Source organism: Tetrapisispora phaffii, chromosome 2 (genome assembly GCF_000236905.1).
Source record: "Tetrapisispora phaffii CBS 4417 chromosome 2, complete genome".
In the NCBI taxonomy this organism is placed as follows: domain Eukaryota; kingdom Fungi; phylum Ascomycota; class Saccharomycetes; order Saccharomycetales; family Saccharomycetaceae; genus Tetrapisispora; species Tetrapisispora phaffii.
Genome location: NC_016521.1, coordinates 713,389 through 731,751, shown reverse-complemented (window position 1 = coordinate 731,751; position 18,363 = coordinate 713,389). Strand labels below are relative to the sequence as shown.

General features: G+C 34.6%; 7 protein-coding genes across 7 annotated transcripts; 6 read left to right on the top strand and 1 right to left on the bottom strand.

The window, feature by feature from the left end:
• Window positions 1-678: 678 nt before the first annotated feature.
• On the top strand, window positions 679-3,048 carry TPHA0B03180 (gag-pol fusion protein; the record flags this gene model as incomplete). The annotated part of the gene is made up of 1 exon (XM_003684376.1): window positions 679-3,048. One exon carries the CDS (start codon window positions 679-681, stop codon window positions 3,046-3,048), a length of 2,370 nt encoding a protein of 789 aa, XP_003684424.1.
• Window positions 3,049-4,181: 1,133 nt separating this feature from the next.
• On the top strand, window positions 4,182-4,889 carry RPE1 (ribulose-phosphate 3-epimerase RPE1; the record flags this gene model as incomplete). Its single annotated transcript, XM_003684375.1, has 1 exon — window positions 4,182-4,889. The coding sequence occupies one exon, from the start codon at window positions 4,182-4,184 to the stop codon at window positions 4,887-4,889; it is 708 nt and encodes a 235-aa protein (XP_003684423.1).
• Window positions 4,890-5,067: 178 nt separating this feature from the next.
• On the bottom strand, window positions 5,068-5,481 carry FMP46 (putative redox protein; the record flags this gene model as incomplete). The annotated part of the gene is made up of 1 exon (XM_003684374.1): window positions 5,068-5,481. The coding sequence occupies one exon, from the start codon at window positions 5,479-5,481 to the stop codon at window positions 5,068-5,070; it is 414 nt and encodes a 137-aa protein (XP_003684422.1).
• An 817-nt stretch (window positions 5,482-6,298) lies between these two features.
• On the top strand, window positions 6,299-8,467 carry SPT10 (Spt10p; the record flags this gene model as incomplete). Its single annotated transcript, XM_003684373.1, has 1 exon — window positions 6,299-8,467. One exon carries the CDS (start codon window positions 6,299-6,301, stop codon window positions 8,465-8,467), a length of 2,169 nt encoding a protein of 722 aa, XP_003684421.1.
• Window positions 8,468-9,131: 664 nt separating this feature from the next.
• Window positions 9,132-9,290, top strand: MCO6 (Mco6p; the record flags this gene model as incomplete). The annotated part of the gene is made up of 1 exon (XM_003684372.1): window positions 9,132-9,290. The coding sequence occupies one exon, from the start codon at window positions 9,132-9,134 to the stop codon at window positions 9,288-9,290; it is 159 nt and encodes a 52-aa protein (XP_003684420.1).
• A 1,089-nt stretch (window positions 9,291-10,379) lies between these two features.
• Window positions 10,380-12,128, top strand: PBS2 (mitogen-activated protein kinase kinase PBS2; the record flags this gene model as incomplete). Its single annotated transcript, XM_003684371.1, has 1 exon — window positions 10,380-12,128. The coding sequence occupies one exon, from the start codon at window positions 10,380-10,382 to the stop codon at window positions 12,126-12,128; it is 1,749 nt and encodes a 582-aa protein (XP_003684419.1).
• Window positions 12,129-13,226: 1,098 nt separating this feature from the next.
• Window positions 13,227-17,414, top strand: TPHA0B03120 (uncharacterized protein; the record flags this gene model as incomplete). The annotated part of the gene is made up of 1 exon (XM_003684370.1): window positions 13,227-17,414. One exon carries the CDS (start codon window positions 13,227-13,229, stop codon window positions 17,412-17,414), a length of 4,188 nt encoding a protein of 1,395 aa, XP_003684418.1.
• Window positions 17,415-18,363: the final 949 nt, after the last annotated feature.

Below are 18,363 nucleotides of genomic sequence, written 5' to 3'. Positions count from 1 at the left end.
GTAGTGCTTGAATTCATATTTCGACACTGTGACCGCGTAGAAAATTAACTTTCTTAATAACATTTAGTTATAGGAGAAAAGATCTGGGTGTCAATATAACTTTGTAACAATGTGTTAACAAAGTTATTTTTAGTCATTCCCAGACATAAAGATATAAAAAGGCATGTGTATCAATCATGTCAGATATATAATTTATAAAAGAAAAGAATAGAATACAATAAGCAATTACAACTCGACTAATTGTACAAATTATTATTACAACAACACTAATAGTAGTATGTCTTCCCAGTACGCCCAATTACTATCTCAACAGGTTATGAGCCCTGTCGCAAATGACTTCTACTTCGACGTCCAACTAAATGGAGAAGACAACTTTGATTTTTGGTATGCATCCTTCTCGAATAAACTATCTATTATTCGACTTGAACTTTTTGAATATTTCGAAAATAACGGCAACGTTACTAGCATTCCTGTAGAAGTTCAAGAAAATGCTATAATCAAGAAGTTCGTATTAAATTTACTGGACACGGCCGTTAAAACTGCAATTTTGACAAGTTCTGAAGCCCATGTCCAGGCTGTTATTAGAAAGTATACCTCGACTCATTTCAATCAGTATCAATTCAGGTCATAGCTTTCTTAAAGGAAACTTACGGTAGGGTAAAAGTTGGCACTACCGCCATGTTATTCAATCAGATCCAGTCAATGTTTAACAAGTCGATCGAAGAACAACACTCCTGGGCTAGTAAATCCCTTAGAACTGTTGCAAAACAGATTATTGCTGCAGAAAGAGGCACTTACTTGTCTGACAGTGAAAAAGAAAATAATATGCAGAAAGTCCTGGATCATTTTGAGGCTCTGATGCTTATTGCATTGAACCCTGATCACCAGGCCACATGTTTAAATTTGTTGGGAAGAAATGAGACTATCAACTCCAGTGACGTCATTTCTGTTATCTCCAACAATGTTTCTGCCAACAATAACGATGTTACAAGCTCGCCTGACAACTCTGATTCTGAGTTTCGCCCTTCTCAGTATTTGCGAAGATCCATTGTTTCATCTGTTGAGCCCGAAAGCCCAGCTCTGCAAGCACAAATCCAACAGCTTCATTCTGCTTTAAAAGCCCAACAAGAGGCCGCTGCTCTGGAGATAGAGAGGCAAACGAGCAGTAATACTCGATTAATGAAGCAGATAGATGAGCTCAAAGCTAACCACACTACAGAGCTTAATAAAGCCAAGCAGGAATTCGAAAGACACATAGAACACATTCGTCCACACAACCAAAGACACAACCATACCGATGAAAGTATTGTCGGCCAATCTCTTCCAGAAGTCGACGGTGTGCGCTTGGTTAAAAGCAGACACTTGAATCCAACCGAGTCCCACGACCGGAATATTAGGTATACACAGTTTGAAGCAGCTGCTGGGGAAAAGTTAATTTATCTATATAATACACAAAATGGTAAAATTATTTCTACTGAGGATGCTCTTGCACAATACACGGAGGCCTCACAGTCTTCACCTCCATTACCTCCCGTCGCTGTTAGTCAACAACTATTTCCAGATCCACCATTCCTTCGTGTCCTTCCTCAGTCTTTTGTTCCCGCTACTGCCGACTCGCCTCTGACCACCAATGAACTTATGCACATTCAAAGCTCCTCCAGTGAGCTAGATGAGCTAGCCTCGTCACCTACCTCGGCATCGTCCCACTCTATCCATCCAGTTCTTACTGCTGTTCTTGTTGCTCACCAATCATACGAAGCTCAACTGCCTCGAACTATCAATCAGGCCATGTCACATCCCGATGCTGCTGAATGGAAAGCTGCATGCATTCGTGAACTGTCTGCCTTTCGCTCACATGAAACTTATGAACTGGTTCCTCTTCCCACCGGTCGTCGCTCTTTAGGTTCTCGCTGGGTATTTACTGAGAAATCAAATGGTCTGAAGAAGGCTCGGCTAGTCGCCCAAGGAAACTCGCAGAAAGAAGGCATTGACTATAGTGAAACTTTTGCCCCAGTCATTCGTTATGACTCAGTTCGCCTGTTTCTTGCCATGGCTGCCTCTCTCAAACTTCGTATTCATCAAATGGATGTGGATACCGCATTTCTCAATTCTGCTATTGATGGGGAGGTCTATGTTCGTCAACCTCCAGGGTTTCTTGACTCTCACTATCCGACTCATGTTTGGAAACTAAAAGGTGGGATGTACGGTCTGAAACAAGCCCCGTTTCTATGGAACACACACATTAACGAGACGCTGCTCTCATTTGGGTTTACTCGTCATGCTGGTGAATACGGTCTCTATTTCTCTAAATCTGCCGATGGTTTGGTCCTTGTCGCCTTATATGTTGATGACTTACTGATTGCTGCTCCATCTTCCAAGGCAATGACTCCCTTAAAAGAGTTGCTCTGTTCTTCGTATTCCATGAAGGATCTAGGTCCTGTTAATAAGTTTCTCGGAATGACCATTAAACAATCCGAGAATAGCATTTCTCTAGATCTCTCTGAGTACATTAGCTCTGCTGCGAGCACGTCCCAAATCAACGTGGACAAGGCTGTACACACACCATTATCCAAGACCACTGACTTATTTGGTGATACTTCACCTCTATTAATCAATATCACCCCCTATCAGAGCCTGATTGGTCAACTGTTATTTGCTGCCAACGCAGGAAGACCTGACATCTCGTTTGCTGTGTCCACTCTATCCCGGTTTCTTGAATCCCCACGTCAAGTTCATTTCGCTGCTGCTCAACGTTTGCTCCAGTATCTCTACACCACTCGCTACGATAGTCTGTGTTACAAAACGAGTCATCCCCTTTCTATCTCTATCTATACCGATGCTTCGACCGCTTCCAAAGATGATCTCCCTTTTTCAACAGGGGGATATATCACTACAATGGCCGATGGTGCGGTCACGTGGTCTTCGAGGAAGATTAAATCCACCGTCTGTTTGTCCTCAACCGAAGCTGAATGCATAGCTGGGAGTGAGGCGGTCAAAGAAAGTCAATGGCTGGTCAACTTCTTTAAGTTCATGGATCTGAAGATATAACCTCCTGTTTTATACATCGATTGCCAGCCAGCGCTTGAGCTAGCTAAGCATCCCGTGTTTCACTTCCGAACCAAACACATTCCGCTCCACTACCATAAAATCCGTGATCAGTCTAGCAGAGGGACTTTGGTTATTAAGAAGATTGGAACAAATGAACAGCCAGCCGATATGATGACAAAGGCCCTTGCTCGAGACAAAATCGAGTACTTCACAGGGAAGGTCATGAATACCAAATTCAGCATTAGGGGGATGTGTTGAAATATGAGTAATACTTGAATTCAGATTTCAACATGAAGCATGGGTCATAACCGAATATCTTCCGATATAAATATGGTTCTTCATGCTTAGTTAGTTGAAGACAGTTATTGTACTCACAGAAATGAAATTAATGAAATCATATAAATAGGACATGGTCTCATATTCTATATATTTATGTTTAGTCTAAATGAAATTTTATATAAATTATACATCTAGAAAAGATAACCAATTACAAGAAAACTTAACGCGGTCCCGAAATTATATTATATACCTTCGATATGATATATATGTATGGATGGTGAGTTATGATTTGAGGTTGTAGTCTAACTCAAATTTATGTTTTCATATTAGAAGAGTAACATATGAAACATAACATCTACTATATATATATATACATATATCTTTACTTCACAAGAGAAGTAAATGCGACCTTATTTAATCATCCTGAATGCCCTCCTCTCGCCCATTCAATAAATGTCACTGTCCTTATAGTCAACTGCTGCTGCTTACCCGGGTCTCTCATTTGGTTTTTAACACCGCACTGACGCTCTTTTCCCTTGATGCGATCCGATCCGAACTGAGTTGAGTGTCTGGAAAGTTTGTCGAGACCTCGAGGCCTGCTTGTGTCACTGTGCGCAGGGGTTTACTGGCAATTTCTGTTCTGAAAGAAAAGAAACGAAAAAGAAAAGAAATTAAAGGACGTACATAGTTCTATCGAACTTTGTAAGCTTAATCAATTCACACGCACACACACACATATATATATATATGAACCCACTCTAATCATAATTACAATGCCGGGTGTGGAAATCTGAAAGTGTTCAAGAAGAGCAACTACTACCTACAATACAAACTCGCTCATACAATTGATTACAATGGTTAAATCTATTATTGCTCCAAGTATTCTAGCTTCTGATTTTTCAAATCTAGGCTGTGACTGTCATCGTGTTATCAATGCAGGTGCAGACTGGTTACATATTGATGTCATGGACGGACATTTTGTTCCAAATATCACTCTTGGTCAACCAATTGTAGAATCTCTAAGAAAAGCAGTCCCAAGACCAGGTGATGTGTCTGATAAACCAAAAGCGTTCTTTGATTGCCACATGATGGTCTCAAACCCAGAACAATGGGTCGAAGATTTCGCCAAGTGCGGGGCTGATCAATTCACTTTCCATTACGAATCTACAAAGGATCCTCTGGCTCTAGTCAAATTAATCAAATCCCATGGTATAAGGGCAGCCTGTGCCATCAAACCAGGTACTCCAGTCGACGTCTTATTCGAACTAGGTAAATATCTGGATATGGCATTAGTAATGACTGTTGAACCAGGTTTTGGTGGTCAAAAGTTCATGCCAGATATGATGCCAAAGGTTGCCAAATTAAGAGAACTATTCCCACAACTGGACATTCAAGTCGACGGTGGTTTAGGTAAGGAGACGATCCCAATGGCTGCCAATGCAGGTGCTAATGTTATCGTTGCAGGTACTAGTGTGTTTAAAGCATCCGATCCTGTTGATGTCATTAGCTTTATGAGAGAAAAAGTCAATGATAACTTAAAATCAAAAAATCTTCTTGATTAATATGTTTGATAACAGTTTTCTGTTGAGTTTTCTTTATTATTAGAAGAAAAAAATATACATAAGGTAGAGACATAAATAGTAAGAAAGAATATATAATTATAATAAAATTTAGTTCCCAAATAGAAGGAAACATTCGACATAAGATAATTGTATGGCAATGATACTGACATTGTCACAATCACTTAGTTTCTAAACTCTTTAAGTAGGTTTGTAAACTGCTGAGATTATTACCAATACTTTTTTTCTCCCAATCCATCCAAATCGATTTTTCTGGGTTCCATATACCTTCTTTGATACAAGTTTCCAAACTTGAGCCAAATATGCCAGAATTATTCTTAGCACTAATGATTTTCATTAGGTTTGGAACCTGTTGTTCTACTACCTTTGGATTTATGTCAACCATGTATTTTAATTGATCAAGAGTGGGAAACGTCTTATGGACTTCAATGTTGAACCTTGTCTTCGCATCAGCACTTTTGCAATGTTTATTCAATTCATTATATAAAATCTTAGATCCGGAGTTCACCTCTACGCCTTGCGTAAACAAAGAGATCACACGAGGTTGGTTCTGTAAAGTTCTAAATAGTGACATTGTGGCGGTGGTAAGTTCAAATATTCTTGAGACTGTGGATATATATCTGCTTAAAGAGTTGACAAGCTAAGAATGTATACTAGTTACCTAGTTAACAAATTAATTTTACTTATAATTACGAAGAGATTGTCTTTAATTGTATTTGACTTGAGATCGGTTGCATTTTTGGTCTGAGATCCCCTTTATTCTTTGCGGCGAATGTACAAGAATTCAAAAAGCAAGGTAATAGAAATGGGTGCTAATCCTATAATCAAAGACATAGGATTGAATATATCCGATCTATTTGTTTACTAACATATAGATATGGAAAATAAGCAATATGATCACAGTTCTACTTCTCTATTTTACAATGGATATAAAATATTATATATATTACATTATTTAATTATATTATTTCATTACAACTATTTGAGACGGTTGTGACATGTTGTACTCTACTACATCCAAATATTAATGCTAGAATCAAAAACTTATAAGGAAAGTACAAATACTATATGTAAATTTATTCTTGAACTATTATCTCATGTCTTTCCTTACTAAGTATAGCTGAACTATATCAACATAGTTTATATATATGCATTAACTTTATATACCTTCTTTTTATCCTAAATGATTGCATGTATTATGTTACCCGCCGATTACGTAAAAGTACTTTACTAATTTAAATAGTACATATAAAAATTATAAGTTTCGTGTTTCTCCATAGTGAGCACTATATAAAAGTAGTGTTGGAAATTAAGCTACTATTTCAACTCAAGCACATAGCATACTATTATACCCATCAAATTTAATATATCACATTGCTTGCTGGACCAAGATGAATATATTTTCTCAGGTTGGTGGACTGTCACCTAACTATGACAAAAATTTCATATCAAATGGCGATGTCCATGGTAGAGAAACTGATGATGGTGAATTTGATGATTCCGTGAATATGATGTATCACACGCCTCTACAACCGCATACACTTCTATTGAAGGATGGTGAGACTACAGCTACAATGTATCCATTGCCTGCGAATCCTGAATTACTACCAATAGGTTTATTAGCTTTTTTGTTAGATGAATTTAATATGGAAATTGAAAAAGGTGACAGTTTCCCATTCTATGAACCGCTGTCTTTATCTAAATTCAAAGAAGTATGGTTTCAAAAGGATGGCCATATTTGTATCATGGTATTAGGTGAAATTCCTGAATTAGATTATAGCATTGAAAACGATATAAGTGATTTAGAGAATAATTATGGTACTAATATTGAAACGATGAGAAATTCTTCGTATTATAAAAAACGTAAGCAAAGAAGAAATTTAAGTCTAAATATACAATGGGAAAAGCAATGTTTAGGTTTGTTTTCTTTAAATCCTGCATATCCTGGTAGATCATCGCATGTAGTTACTGGGTCATTTTTAGTTAATGCAGGTATCCGGGGTAAAGGTATTGGTAAAACATTAGTCGAAACATTTAATGAATGGGCAAAACGACTTGGTTTTACTTCATGTTATTTCCCGCTAATATACAGTACTAGCGTTGGTATAAGAAGAATATTTGAAGTTTTAAACTTCAAAAGAATTGGTAAAATCCCAGAATCTGGTATTTTAAAAGGGTTTGATGTTCCTGTGGATTCATTCATATATGGGAAAGAATATACACATATCACAAAAGGAATGGATTCCTTAAGAGATCCAGAAAAAACAGAAGATATCTCAAAATATGAAAGATTGATATATTATTTAAAAGTTAAAAAATACCCACCATATTGTGATAGAAATGAAAAGGCGAGACTTCGTGTTTCATCAAAGACACATTATTTATTAAACGGTAAACTAATGACAAAAGGACGCGAAATTATATTTGATCCATTGAAACAAAAACAAATTGCAATGGAAATGCATTTAGTGGAACATCAAGGTATTAATAAGATTACATCCAAAATTGTAGAAAGGTATCATTGGAAAGGTATTAAAAATACAGTATCTGAAGTTTTAGCACAATGTCTAAAATGCAAGATGAGACATTTAGATGGCACAGGTGTGGTAGTCATGCCAAATGATAACGTTCCTCAAGCACATATGTTACCCGAAAATGCAATAGCATCAGCCAATTTACTGCATATAAATAAACCTTCACGTGGGAATGACGCTGGATCCATGATCGAAGACGCAAAATTTATTTACGATAATGATTTAAGTGACGTAGATGGAGGGGTTAATGTCCCCATGAATTATAACCATTTACAATCAAATACAAACATGCATAAGAATACTAGTTCTAAAATGACTATTCATAAATATAATAATAATAATAGTACAAATAATAATGGTAACAGTACTGATAATGATAATAACGATAATGACAACAATATTGAACATAATGGTGACAAGAGTATGAGTAAACGTTCTGACATAAATTCAAATGGGAAAACCGTTTCACCAATGATGGATGAAGATGAGGAGTTTTATCATTCTTCAACATTATCACAAATGGCAGCTGCAGCAGTACGAAATCTACAAAACGAAACCGAAAAAGATGAAATCATCGAACCTACACCACCAGATTCATTAAATAATAACATTACATTACCGACTCCATTTTTATCACCAACATCTTCGAACACCACTAATAAGCACAAAATGAAATTATCAAATGAAAATAATACAAAACTAATGTCGGAGACTGCAATGCGAACGAATGCGGTAATTGAAAGGAGAGATATACAACTTGCAAATGAAGAAGATGAAGACTTAATGCAAGAAGAAAATCCGGCGAATCAAGAAGTAGAAATGAATTCATTTAACAGATTTATTGGAGAAGAGAATGATAGAAGAAAAAGGAAATATCTGGAGGTTGCAGAAGTTGCACTTCCACACCATAACAATAAAAATAGAAGGAAACATAATAATACTACCAGCAGTACAGAAAGTCGTAATCATCATCATCAGCAGCATAAAAAAAAAAGAATTCTTCTAATAACAGCGGTAGCAATATAAGTATAGGTGCAAATGAACATAGTGATGAGGGAGACCACCACATCCAAATGACTCCAAGTTCAGCGATTAATGCAGCAATAGAAGACCTGGAGAATGGTGTATTTGCTGATGTAGAATTGGCAAATGAAGAGAAACAGTAGATACGTCCAAATACAAAACACCTGGGGAGATGGAAGGGAGGAAGGGGGGGAAACTACACAAAGCGACGCCATGCACAGTTCAAACAATGGTTTACGTAACCTGTACACATTTCTTTACTCCTAATTAGTCTTTATAATACTTGCTTTTATAAAATAGGCAGAAGCGAAAAAGACAAGTGTATATCTTTGTACGGTTGTTATATAAAGAGATAAAGAAAACAAAAATTTGAATCCTCAATAGAAAATAAAGTTACATATATCCTTGTAAGCGTGATTGTCAATCTCGCCGTAATACCATAATCGGCCAATTTCAGCAAAAAAAGAAACACTGCAATTTAAAATAATAAATTTCATACATTATACACACACACATATATATATATGATGGGTATATGTATTAATTATGCATTACCCCAGTATTGTTACCAGAGAACACCTGGCCATTACTTGTGTCTGGTGACATTATTTATACAAGCATACACGTTTTAGGTAAGGGAAGAAAGACGGAGAGAGAACCTTGCAATATGACTTCGTTTTTCCATCAAATTAAAAATATTTTCGTTGAATCACATTCCCCTTATCAACAAATATTACTATCAAGGAAAGCATTCTTTCAATTTATTGGATTTTTAGGTGGTTGTGTGATTATTACAGTAGCAACTCAATCAACGTATTTGGATTAATACGAATTAAGATAATATGCTAATTTACTCCTTTAATTCATTAGACACTAAACAATAATAGATGCATTTGTGAATAAAAGAACAACACCCGCACATAGCGAGACAAATAGAGTGATGCAATACACATTTTATTAGACTTCGCCTTGCTTACAAGACCCTCTTTCACACCTCTCTTAATTGTATGATCAAACACATGTTTTCCGAAAGCAACAAATATTACTCATACATACATTTAATTCATTTAACTAAATAGTTTCACTAAATAATTAATATATGTCAAACGTACTCACATTGCACTAGCCATGTTTTTTGAAACGCAAAGGAGAGGAAAAGAAAAGTATAATTTCTTGTTTATATAATCTACGATCTCACCATAACATTCATGGATTACAACTTACCGGTTATTTCAAAATTGTGCAGTAGACTACGATTACATATTCTTCTGTTGCAGTTGCAGTTGCTTTATGGGCGGCAGTTGTCTCGATTATGACTTTCATTGTGTATTGTGTTTCCCCACTTCCAGTGTGCTCCCCTACCCCACCAGTGCCATTATCACAGAAAACATTGTTAATTTCTACGGTCGTGGGGGCCATATATTTTCTTTTCTTTTTCGTTTTCACTTCCATTTATTACGAGCGTATCTCATGGGGAGATGACTGAAATAGAACAAATGGATTTTTCATATTTCCATGTTGTTCCCCTTTTAGGGTATAGTCATTTCCATTTACGAATATATGCTTACATGAAGACGCACAACTGTATATTTCTGAGTCAATTTAGAATATCTCATTGTTCCTACTTTGGGAATTTCCCTCATTCAGATTAAGATGAAAATTACTATATGGGGTAATTGCTATTTTGTTGCTATTTTATACTCTAATGCCTTATTATCTTTTGCATATATATACTTGCCAAAATAATTTGTTCTTTCAATCTTTGAAATCTTTTTTTTCCATTTTCCAATATTCATACATCTTCTCATCTCTTATATTCCTGAAACTTCAAATCAGCTATTAAACTTAACTACTTGGAATAGTTATTATAGCTAAAAACAAGCAAACAAACAACAGCACAGCAAAATTATTTGTTATGGGTGACGGACTTATTAAAGACTCCATTGAAAAAGCACATTCTTTTAATCTACCAAGATCTGCATCACATACGCTATCTGCTGAGAATAATCAGTTACATACACCAAATGTTTCTTCATTCAAATTAAATTCATATAATGCAGATGATCATAAATTCGATATACAACAGAATTATACCACATTAAACAAAAAATTAAGATATAAATTAAGTAATTTTCAACAAAGTAGAATGGCGCATAAGCCATATAAGGATATTTCTTCTCCTTCAACTCCACCATCTATTTCGCCTACCCCATGTTCACCAACATTAAAATGTTCAGAATTTTTAAATCTTCATCCCAATAGAGTTGCACCAAAGAGACCAATTGAAAATGATAAGTTAACTTCAGTCTCACATACTACATCGATTAATAATTGTGATAAACTAAAATCCACAACTTCAAGAAGACCAAGTTTAAGTGCCAGAAGAGGCATGAGACTGTCACTGAATAAGTTAGGATTGAAGGAAACTACAGAGAATAAAAATAAAAAATTACATAGCCATAAAGATAATAATGAAAAAGACTATCTTATGTTTAAAACAAAGCAAACAGATACTGTCACTGGGACAGGTTCTAACACAAATGTCGCTCCTCCTTCTACATTGTCAGCATTAGATGTCTGTGATAATTATGATGACGATGATGACGATGACAATGATATGTTTTCACATCAAATGGCAACACCTCTGACTCCCGCAAATTTACCACTTGAAATGGATCTCGGTAAACAGGAAGCAAACGAATTTACCAACTTTTCCGGAGGAGTATTTGAAAGCTTCGCACCATTTTTAGATATAGATACTGGTTCAATAAACTTCGAAGGTAAATTATCTTTATCACCTCAAGGGATAGAATATTCAAATGGTTCATCTTCAAAGTTCTCAATTGATGATTTTGAATATTTAGAAAAACTTGGAGAAGGTAACTATGGACAAGTGTTTAAAGTCTTACATAAGACAACTGGGATAATAATGGCACTCAAAAAAATAAAGTTAGAATTAGAAACATCTAAATTAAATCAAATATCAATGGAATTGGAAGTATTACATAATTGTAATTCTCCTTATGTAATAGATTTTTACGGAGCTTTCTTTGTTGAAGGCACAGTTTACATATGCATGGAATATATGGATGGTGGTTCACTATCAAGTGTAACAGAAAAAAATAAAAAATTAACTCATGCTGATTGTGATGATACAAGCTTACAAATAAGTGGAATTGAGGAGCAACAATTATCAAAAATTGCCGAATCCATTATTAGGGGTTTAATGGAGTTAAAAGATTCACATAATATAATGCATAGAGATGTAAAACCAAGCAATATTGTATACTCAAAGACTGAAGGTTCAATCAAATTATGTGACTTTGGTGTATCAGGAAATCTAGTTGCCTCATTGGCTAAAACAAATATTGGCTGTCAATCATATATGGCGCCAGAACGTATTAACTCTAATGATCAGACGTCGGTACCCTATTCTGTTCACTCCGACATCTGGTCATTAGGAATTACTATAGTAGAATTGGCTCTTGGTTACTATCCCTACCCTGCTGAAATATATGATAATATATTTTCACAATTAAATGCAATTGTATCAGGTCCAGTCCCTACTTTACCTTCTGATAAATTCAGTACTAATGCGCAAGATTTTATATCTTTATGCTTAAAAAAGATCCACACGAAAGACGGTCATATAAAGAATTATTAATGCACCCATGGATATTGAAAAACAAAGATAAGATTGTAAATATAGATATATAGATTTAAAATTACCACACGAAAGTTGCTATCAACTTACAAAAGACAGCATCGTCAACGAGGTTTTAAAGGATTAGAACAAACAGCTCCTCAATAGTTTAGCTATATAATAAATTCAAACTAAATCACCGAATGCTAGTTTATAGAATATTCAAGATACATATATACGTATAACAAATTAGAAATATTATTGGTCATTTTTCGTGAACTAATGTTTATTTTATCTATATCCCGTCATTTTTAAAGAATGAAATTTTTCAAAGATTGTGTATTAGGATACCAAACCCTATACTGTTTCAGTATCTCGAACACACCGTCAAATCAACGCATGACGTCCTTTTTTTAAACCGTGTTTAATTTGAGTTATAAATAATAGACGTTTGCCAAGTTACAATTAAAATATGTGCATGTCACTATAAACAAAAAATAATTACTATCAAATATTATTCGCTCTTTTTCGCATTATGACTTCTTATTTTTCTTTTTTATTTTGAAATTTTAGAAACTCTTGTTTCAGGGCGACATCGGATTTTTTTTGCCGGTTTCCTAGTTTATATATGTTACACGATAAAATATCAAATTTCAAAATCCATCCATCAACAGCTATGGCTGATTATTTATGTAATATGGAAATGCTGCCTCATACTGTAATATATTTTGAACAACTGTAGAAATATATAATTACATATGCATTCAAAGACTTGAATTTCTATCTGAATTAAAATTTTATAATCATATGACGTTAAGAGAACATCAATAGCATAAATTACGAATAAGTCAATTACTCAAAAACTTTATACATAATCAAATATTAAAAAGTTTGCACTTTCAGTACCTATATAAAAATCCAGCATATTAGCAGTTGCTAACTAAGTTAAGATTTTTGGAATTGGGGTATAACCAATATACTTCCAAACAATTACATCAATAAAACTTCTAATTATTACTACATCAGCATTTAATATTCTAAATATTCCATCATTTGATACATTACATTTTATATATTTTCATTTTTTTTAACCTGCATTAAACGACTTGCACATCAAACATGGCAATCCGACGTACATTAACCAGGGTATCCACTTCCGTATCTGTCTATTATAAGAAAACTTTGGGGCATCGAATACGTGATTATATCTCAAATTGTGGTCACTATTTTCACCCAATTAAAAAATATGTGTTTCCTAATTTCATCGCAGTTCACTATGCATACACTATTCTCATAACAATATTGGGATCTATTTTAATGTATCCAGTGAGAAATCACAAGTATATTGATATATTATTTTTAGCATGTGGTGCAGCTACCCAAGGTGGGTTAAACACCATCGACGTCAATTCATTAACTTTGTATCAACAAATTATCATTTACATTATGTGCATGATTTCCACGCCCATTTTTATTCATGGAAGTCTTGCCTTCGTTCGACTCTATTGGTTTGAACGTCACTTTGACGGTATTCGAACCTCATCGAAAAGAGATTTTAAAATGAGAAGAACAAGAACAATTTTGAACAGAGAGATTACTGCCAGAACTATGTCTAGAGGAAGATTTGATACAATCAATTCCCATAACATAACTAAAAATACTCCCAATGATAAAAATCCTATTAATTTCCAAGAACAGTTGTTTAGTGGAAAACTTCAAATTAGAGACAATGAGAAAGCCTCCGAATCAGACTCTGATGCAAATGCTAGAAACTCATCTAGTAAACAATCTGCTGCAAATGAACTTCGAGAAATTTCAGGCAATGATATAGAACCTGTTGGCTCTTCAGGTGCTGGAAAATTGCAATTCGTTGCTTCCAATACCTCTAACCAGACACAAATACTTGGTAGAAGGGATTCAACTGACATTTCACCTGCTGATATGTATAGATCAATTGCCATGCTGCAAGAACAACATCAAGAAAGAGAAGAGGATGATGGTCCTGCATTGGTCATTGGTGCACCAAATGAAGAAAAGATCGTTGAAAAGGACAATGTGCCCAAACTATATCCTGTCAGTTCTCAAGATGAGTTATGTCTAGAAAACAATAGTAATGATAATATAGATGCGCAAAATATTAAACGAGTTCTGGAGCCTGGTGAGACCAGAGACATTTCAGGAAATAAAATTAAATCTGAAAATATTAATAGCACAATTGGATCAGATTTAAATTCGCTTAAAAGCATTAGAATGTATAACAGGAAACTAAGCACAGATTCTAATCCCACCACACAATCATCTAATAATGATAGCGAGATCTGTGACGATTCCAGAAGTGACGCCAGTAATGGCAGTTCCACAATAAACCATAATAAATTGGAATATGTTAGTAGACATTTTTTAAATAATAAAGAATATCAGAAAACTAAACATCTTCATTCGAATAATATCCCTTTGGAACAGACAATGACGAATGATGATGATTCTGTTGTGACATCTGAGAGTAGCAATTCCGATTATTCTGCTTCTAGCAGTGTAGCTATTGAATCCAATTCAATGGTTGAAATGCAAACGCTAGATAATAATTCCACGTATGACGATAGCCCTGCCGAAAGTTCAAAACCATCACTCAAAAATAATGAGGAAAGCAATTCGGAAGATGATCTCTCTAATCATATTGAAACATCAAATCGTAACACACCAAGAATTCAATTTGATATAACAGAGCCACCAAGGAAAAGAAGAACAACTAGCATGTATCAAGACATATCGCCATCTCCGAAAAGTTATAAAAAAAGTTATAAGCCACACAGAACCAAATTTTTGCGACATATCCCTAAAGGTGATAGAATCAAGAAAAGAATTAAAAGGACCATTACCAATAATTCTTTTGATAAGAATAAATTTGATTTTTCCTTTTCTAAAAGCCACCCAGGCAATAGAGGTCTTTATAATGCAGAGGGGGCAGAGGTAGAAGACTCATTTTCTAATAAATTAGCTTCAGAAGAAGGCTCATTAAATTCAATTAATTCGGCAGGTAATAATGGCAAAAATGATGAACACACTATTCACGATCTAACTAGAGCAAGAACCTTTGATGTCCTTGATAATATCGATCTTCAAAAACTGTCAGAGTCTCCAGAATTTCAAAAAGCCGTTTATGAAAATTGGAAAAATAAACATAGAAAGAAGAGATCGATTAGCAGAAATGATTATAACGATACAGGAGATAATAATTTATTCCACAATACATTAAATGAAAGTAGTGGTGAAATTTCGCCAAATAATACTAAAGAAGTCATTGATTATTTTAGTCCAAGTTCTCTGCATTACTCTAGGTTACCAAAAAAATTAGATAGACGATCCTCCAAGGAGAATGAAAATGACTTCAATTTTATGGCTGATTCCAATACACCTTACAGATTGCATTTTGACCCAGATTATGCTTTACCTCATCAAAAGCCAAAATTATCTAGAAGTATGAGTACTAATTACCTGTCTTGGCAACCCGTTGTTGGTCGTAATTCTACTTTTGTTGGTTTAAACTCTTTTCAAAAAAATGAGTTGGGAGGTGTAGAATATAGAGCAACAAAGCTTTTATGCCTTCTGTTGTTAATTTATTATATTGGATTCCATATCATAACATTTATTTTTTTGGTCCCATGGATCATCAACAGAAAGTACTATGAACATATTGTTAGAGCAGATGGAGTATCACCAGCATGGTGGGGTTTCTTCACTGCCATGAGTGGTTTCAATGATCTTGGATTAACATTAACTCCAGATTCCATGATATCCTTCAATGCCGCCATTTTTCCATTAGTAGTATTAATATGGTTTATTATTATTGGTAATACAGGTTTTCCAATTTTGTTCAGAATTGTTATTTGGTTTGTATTTAAATTATCACCGGATCTATCAGCGGTTAGAGAAAGTTCAGGTTTTTTACTTGACCATCCTCGTCGTTGTTTTACGTTATTGTTTCCTAATGCAGCTACTTTATGGCTTTTGGTGACATTGATTGCTTTAAATGCGACAGATCTAATTTTATTTATTATATTCGATTTTGGATCCGCCGTAGTTAAGGACTTATCAAAAGGTCGTCGTGTATTAGTTGGTTTATTTCAAGGTGTATCCACTAGAACAGCTGGTTTTGCAGTTGTAGACTTAAGCAAATTGCATCCTGCTATTCAAGTTTCTTATATGTTGATGATGTATGTATCCGTGCTACCACTAGCTATTTCAATCAGAAGAACCAATGTTTATGAAGAACAATCGTTGGGTATATATTCTGCTGATTCGGGGTTCCCTGAAGAAACCTTTGAGGACCTAAGTGATTCATCATCTTCATCAGACGAAAGCGATGCTACTGAAGGGTCAAATTTGGTGATTGATAAGAGTGAACGAAAGAGACTTGCTAAAATCAAGAAGGAAAAGAAGAGAAAGAGAAAACAGAAACGAAGAAGAGAGAAGGAACTCAAAAAGAGAAAGAACTCGACCAAATCGTTTGTTGGAGCACATTTAAGAAGGCAACTGTCGTTTGATTTATGGTACTTATTCCTTGGATTGTTTATTATTTGTATTTGTGAAGGTTCAAAAATTCAAGATGATTCTATTCCTTCTTTTAACATTTTTTCTATTTTATTTGAAATCGTTAGTGCTTATGGTACCGTTGGTTTGTCATTAGGTTATCCTAATAGCAATCAATCATTTTCTGGACAATTCACAACTTTATCTAAATTAGTCATCATTGCATTATTAATTAGAGGTAGAGCAAGAGGTTTACCATATTCTGTTGATAGAGCCATTATGTTACCAAGTGGTAAAGTTGAAGATATGGATCATTTGCAAGAATTAGAAAGAATAAAACCAAGACGGAAATCATACATTGCAGTGAGTCCAACTGATGATGAAAATATGGCTAATTTAGATACTATATTAGAAGAACCTGGCGATAGCGAACCTGAAGATCCATTGAACACGTATCTTAAATCTTCAATCAAAAAAGCATCAAAATCTTATCATAAGGTGCTTAATAAAATAACTGGGTCGAAACAAAAAAAGGGACATCGTCATCACCATCACCGCCATCGCCATGATGATAATGAGCACAACAATAACAACGACGACAATAATAATGAAACTAATACTAAATACCAGAATACGAGCGACCAGTACGGAGATCAGCAGTATGAATATTTAGTCAATGGAGATATTGATGAAGAAAACCATATCTCACCAAATGAAATAATCAAAGGGAATTCCAAGTTAAAAAGCGATATATATGAAACAATGGCAAATGATTAAGAGAGAATGTAGGACACGAAAGTTCGAATTAATAATATTTGAAGAACTCAACATATCGTTTGAAGAAGGTTTAACCACGCTTGGCTAACTGGAAAGAAGAATTATATAAGATTATCTATATGTAACCTGTTGAATTTATAGCAACAAACATTTGTAACCAATGATATATAATAGAATATAAGAACATTATTTAAAAACTAACGATTGAATATATTACATTAAAATGATATCATTCCTAAAGATGGTAGTGTATTAATGGCTTGGTTTTTTACGTAGGTAAGAAACATTCATTATTAACTGATACATATAATAAATAAAATTTGTCACAAAAATCGTCGCCGACGGATTTCCGACGGCTTCAAAGATAGAGTCAAACAAATTTTACTATGACAAATAGGACAACTATTTCTAGTACAAATCCATAGTTAACGATCATTAACTATGTATTTGAAAAAGTCCTAAAAACAATATTCATACATATATTATTGAATCATTACTGATAAGACACTGGTGGTTAGGGCATTTAAAAGAGAAAGTAAAATTTTATTACTACACAATATACGTACAAACAATTTAATTTCATGCCGATGGTTCTGCTTCTCCTCACAAATCACGTGAAGGCGACGTTTTGATAAGTTTCACGATCTCTTCTCCATGAAAAAACCACTGAGGAACAAAAGTGCTAAACAATCAACACGTCCAGTAAAATAATTGTACAAAAAATCCTGTTTTTCTATACGCCTTTACATATATCTACATATATTTAGTTGTTCCTGCCACAATTGACTAGAAGACCAGGAGGAAAGAGAGAATCACACTGCAGTCATCTGCACAGATTACCAAAGAATATATCCATAGTAGATAGTGACTTAGACCATTCAGAGTCATAATGATAATAGTACCATGCTTCAATACACGCACAAACACTCCTAGGAAGTACATATATCAA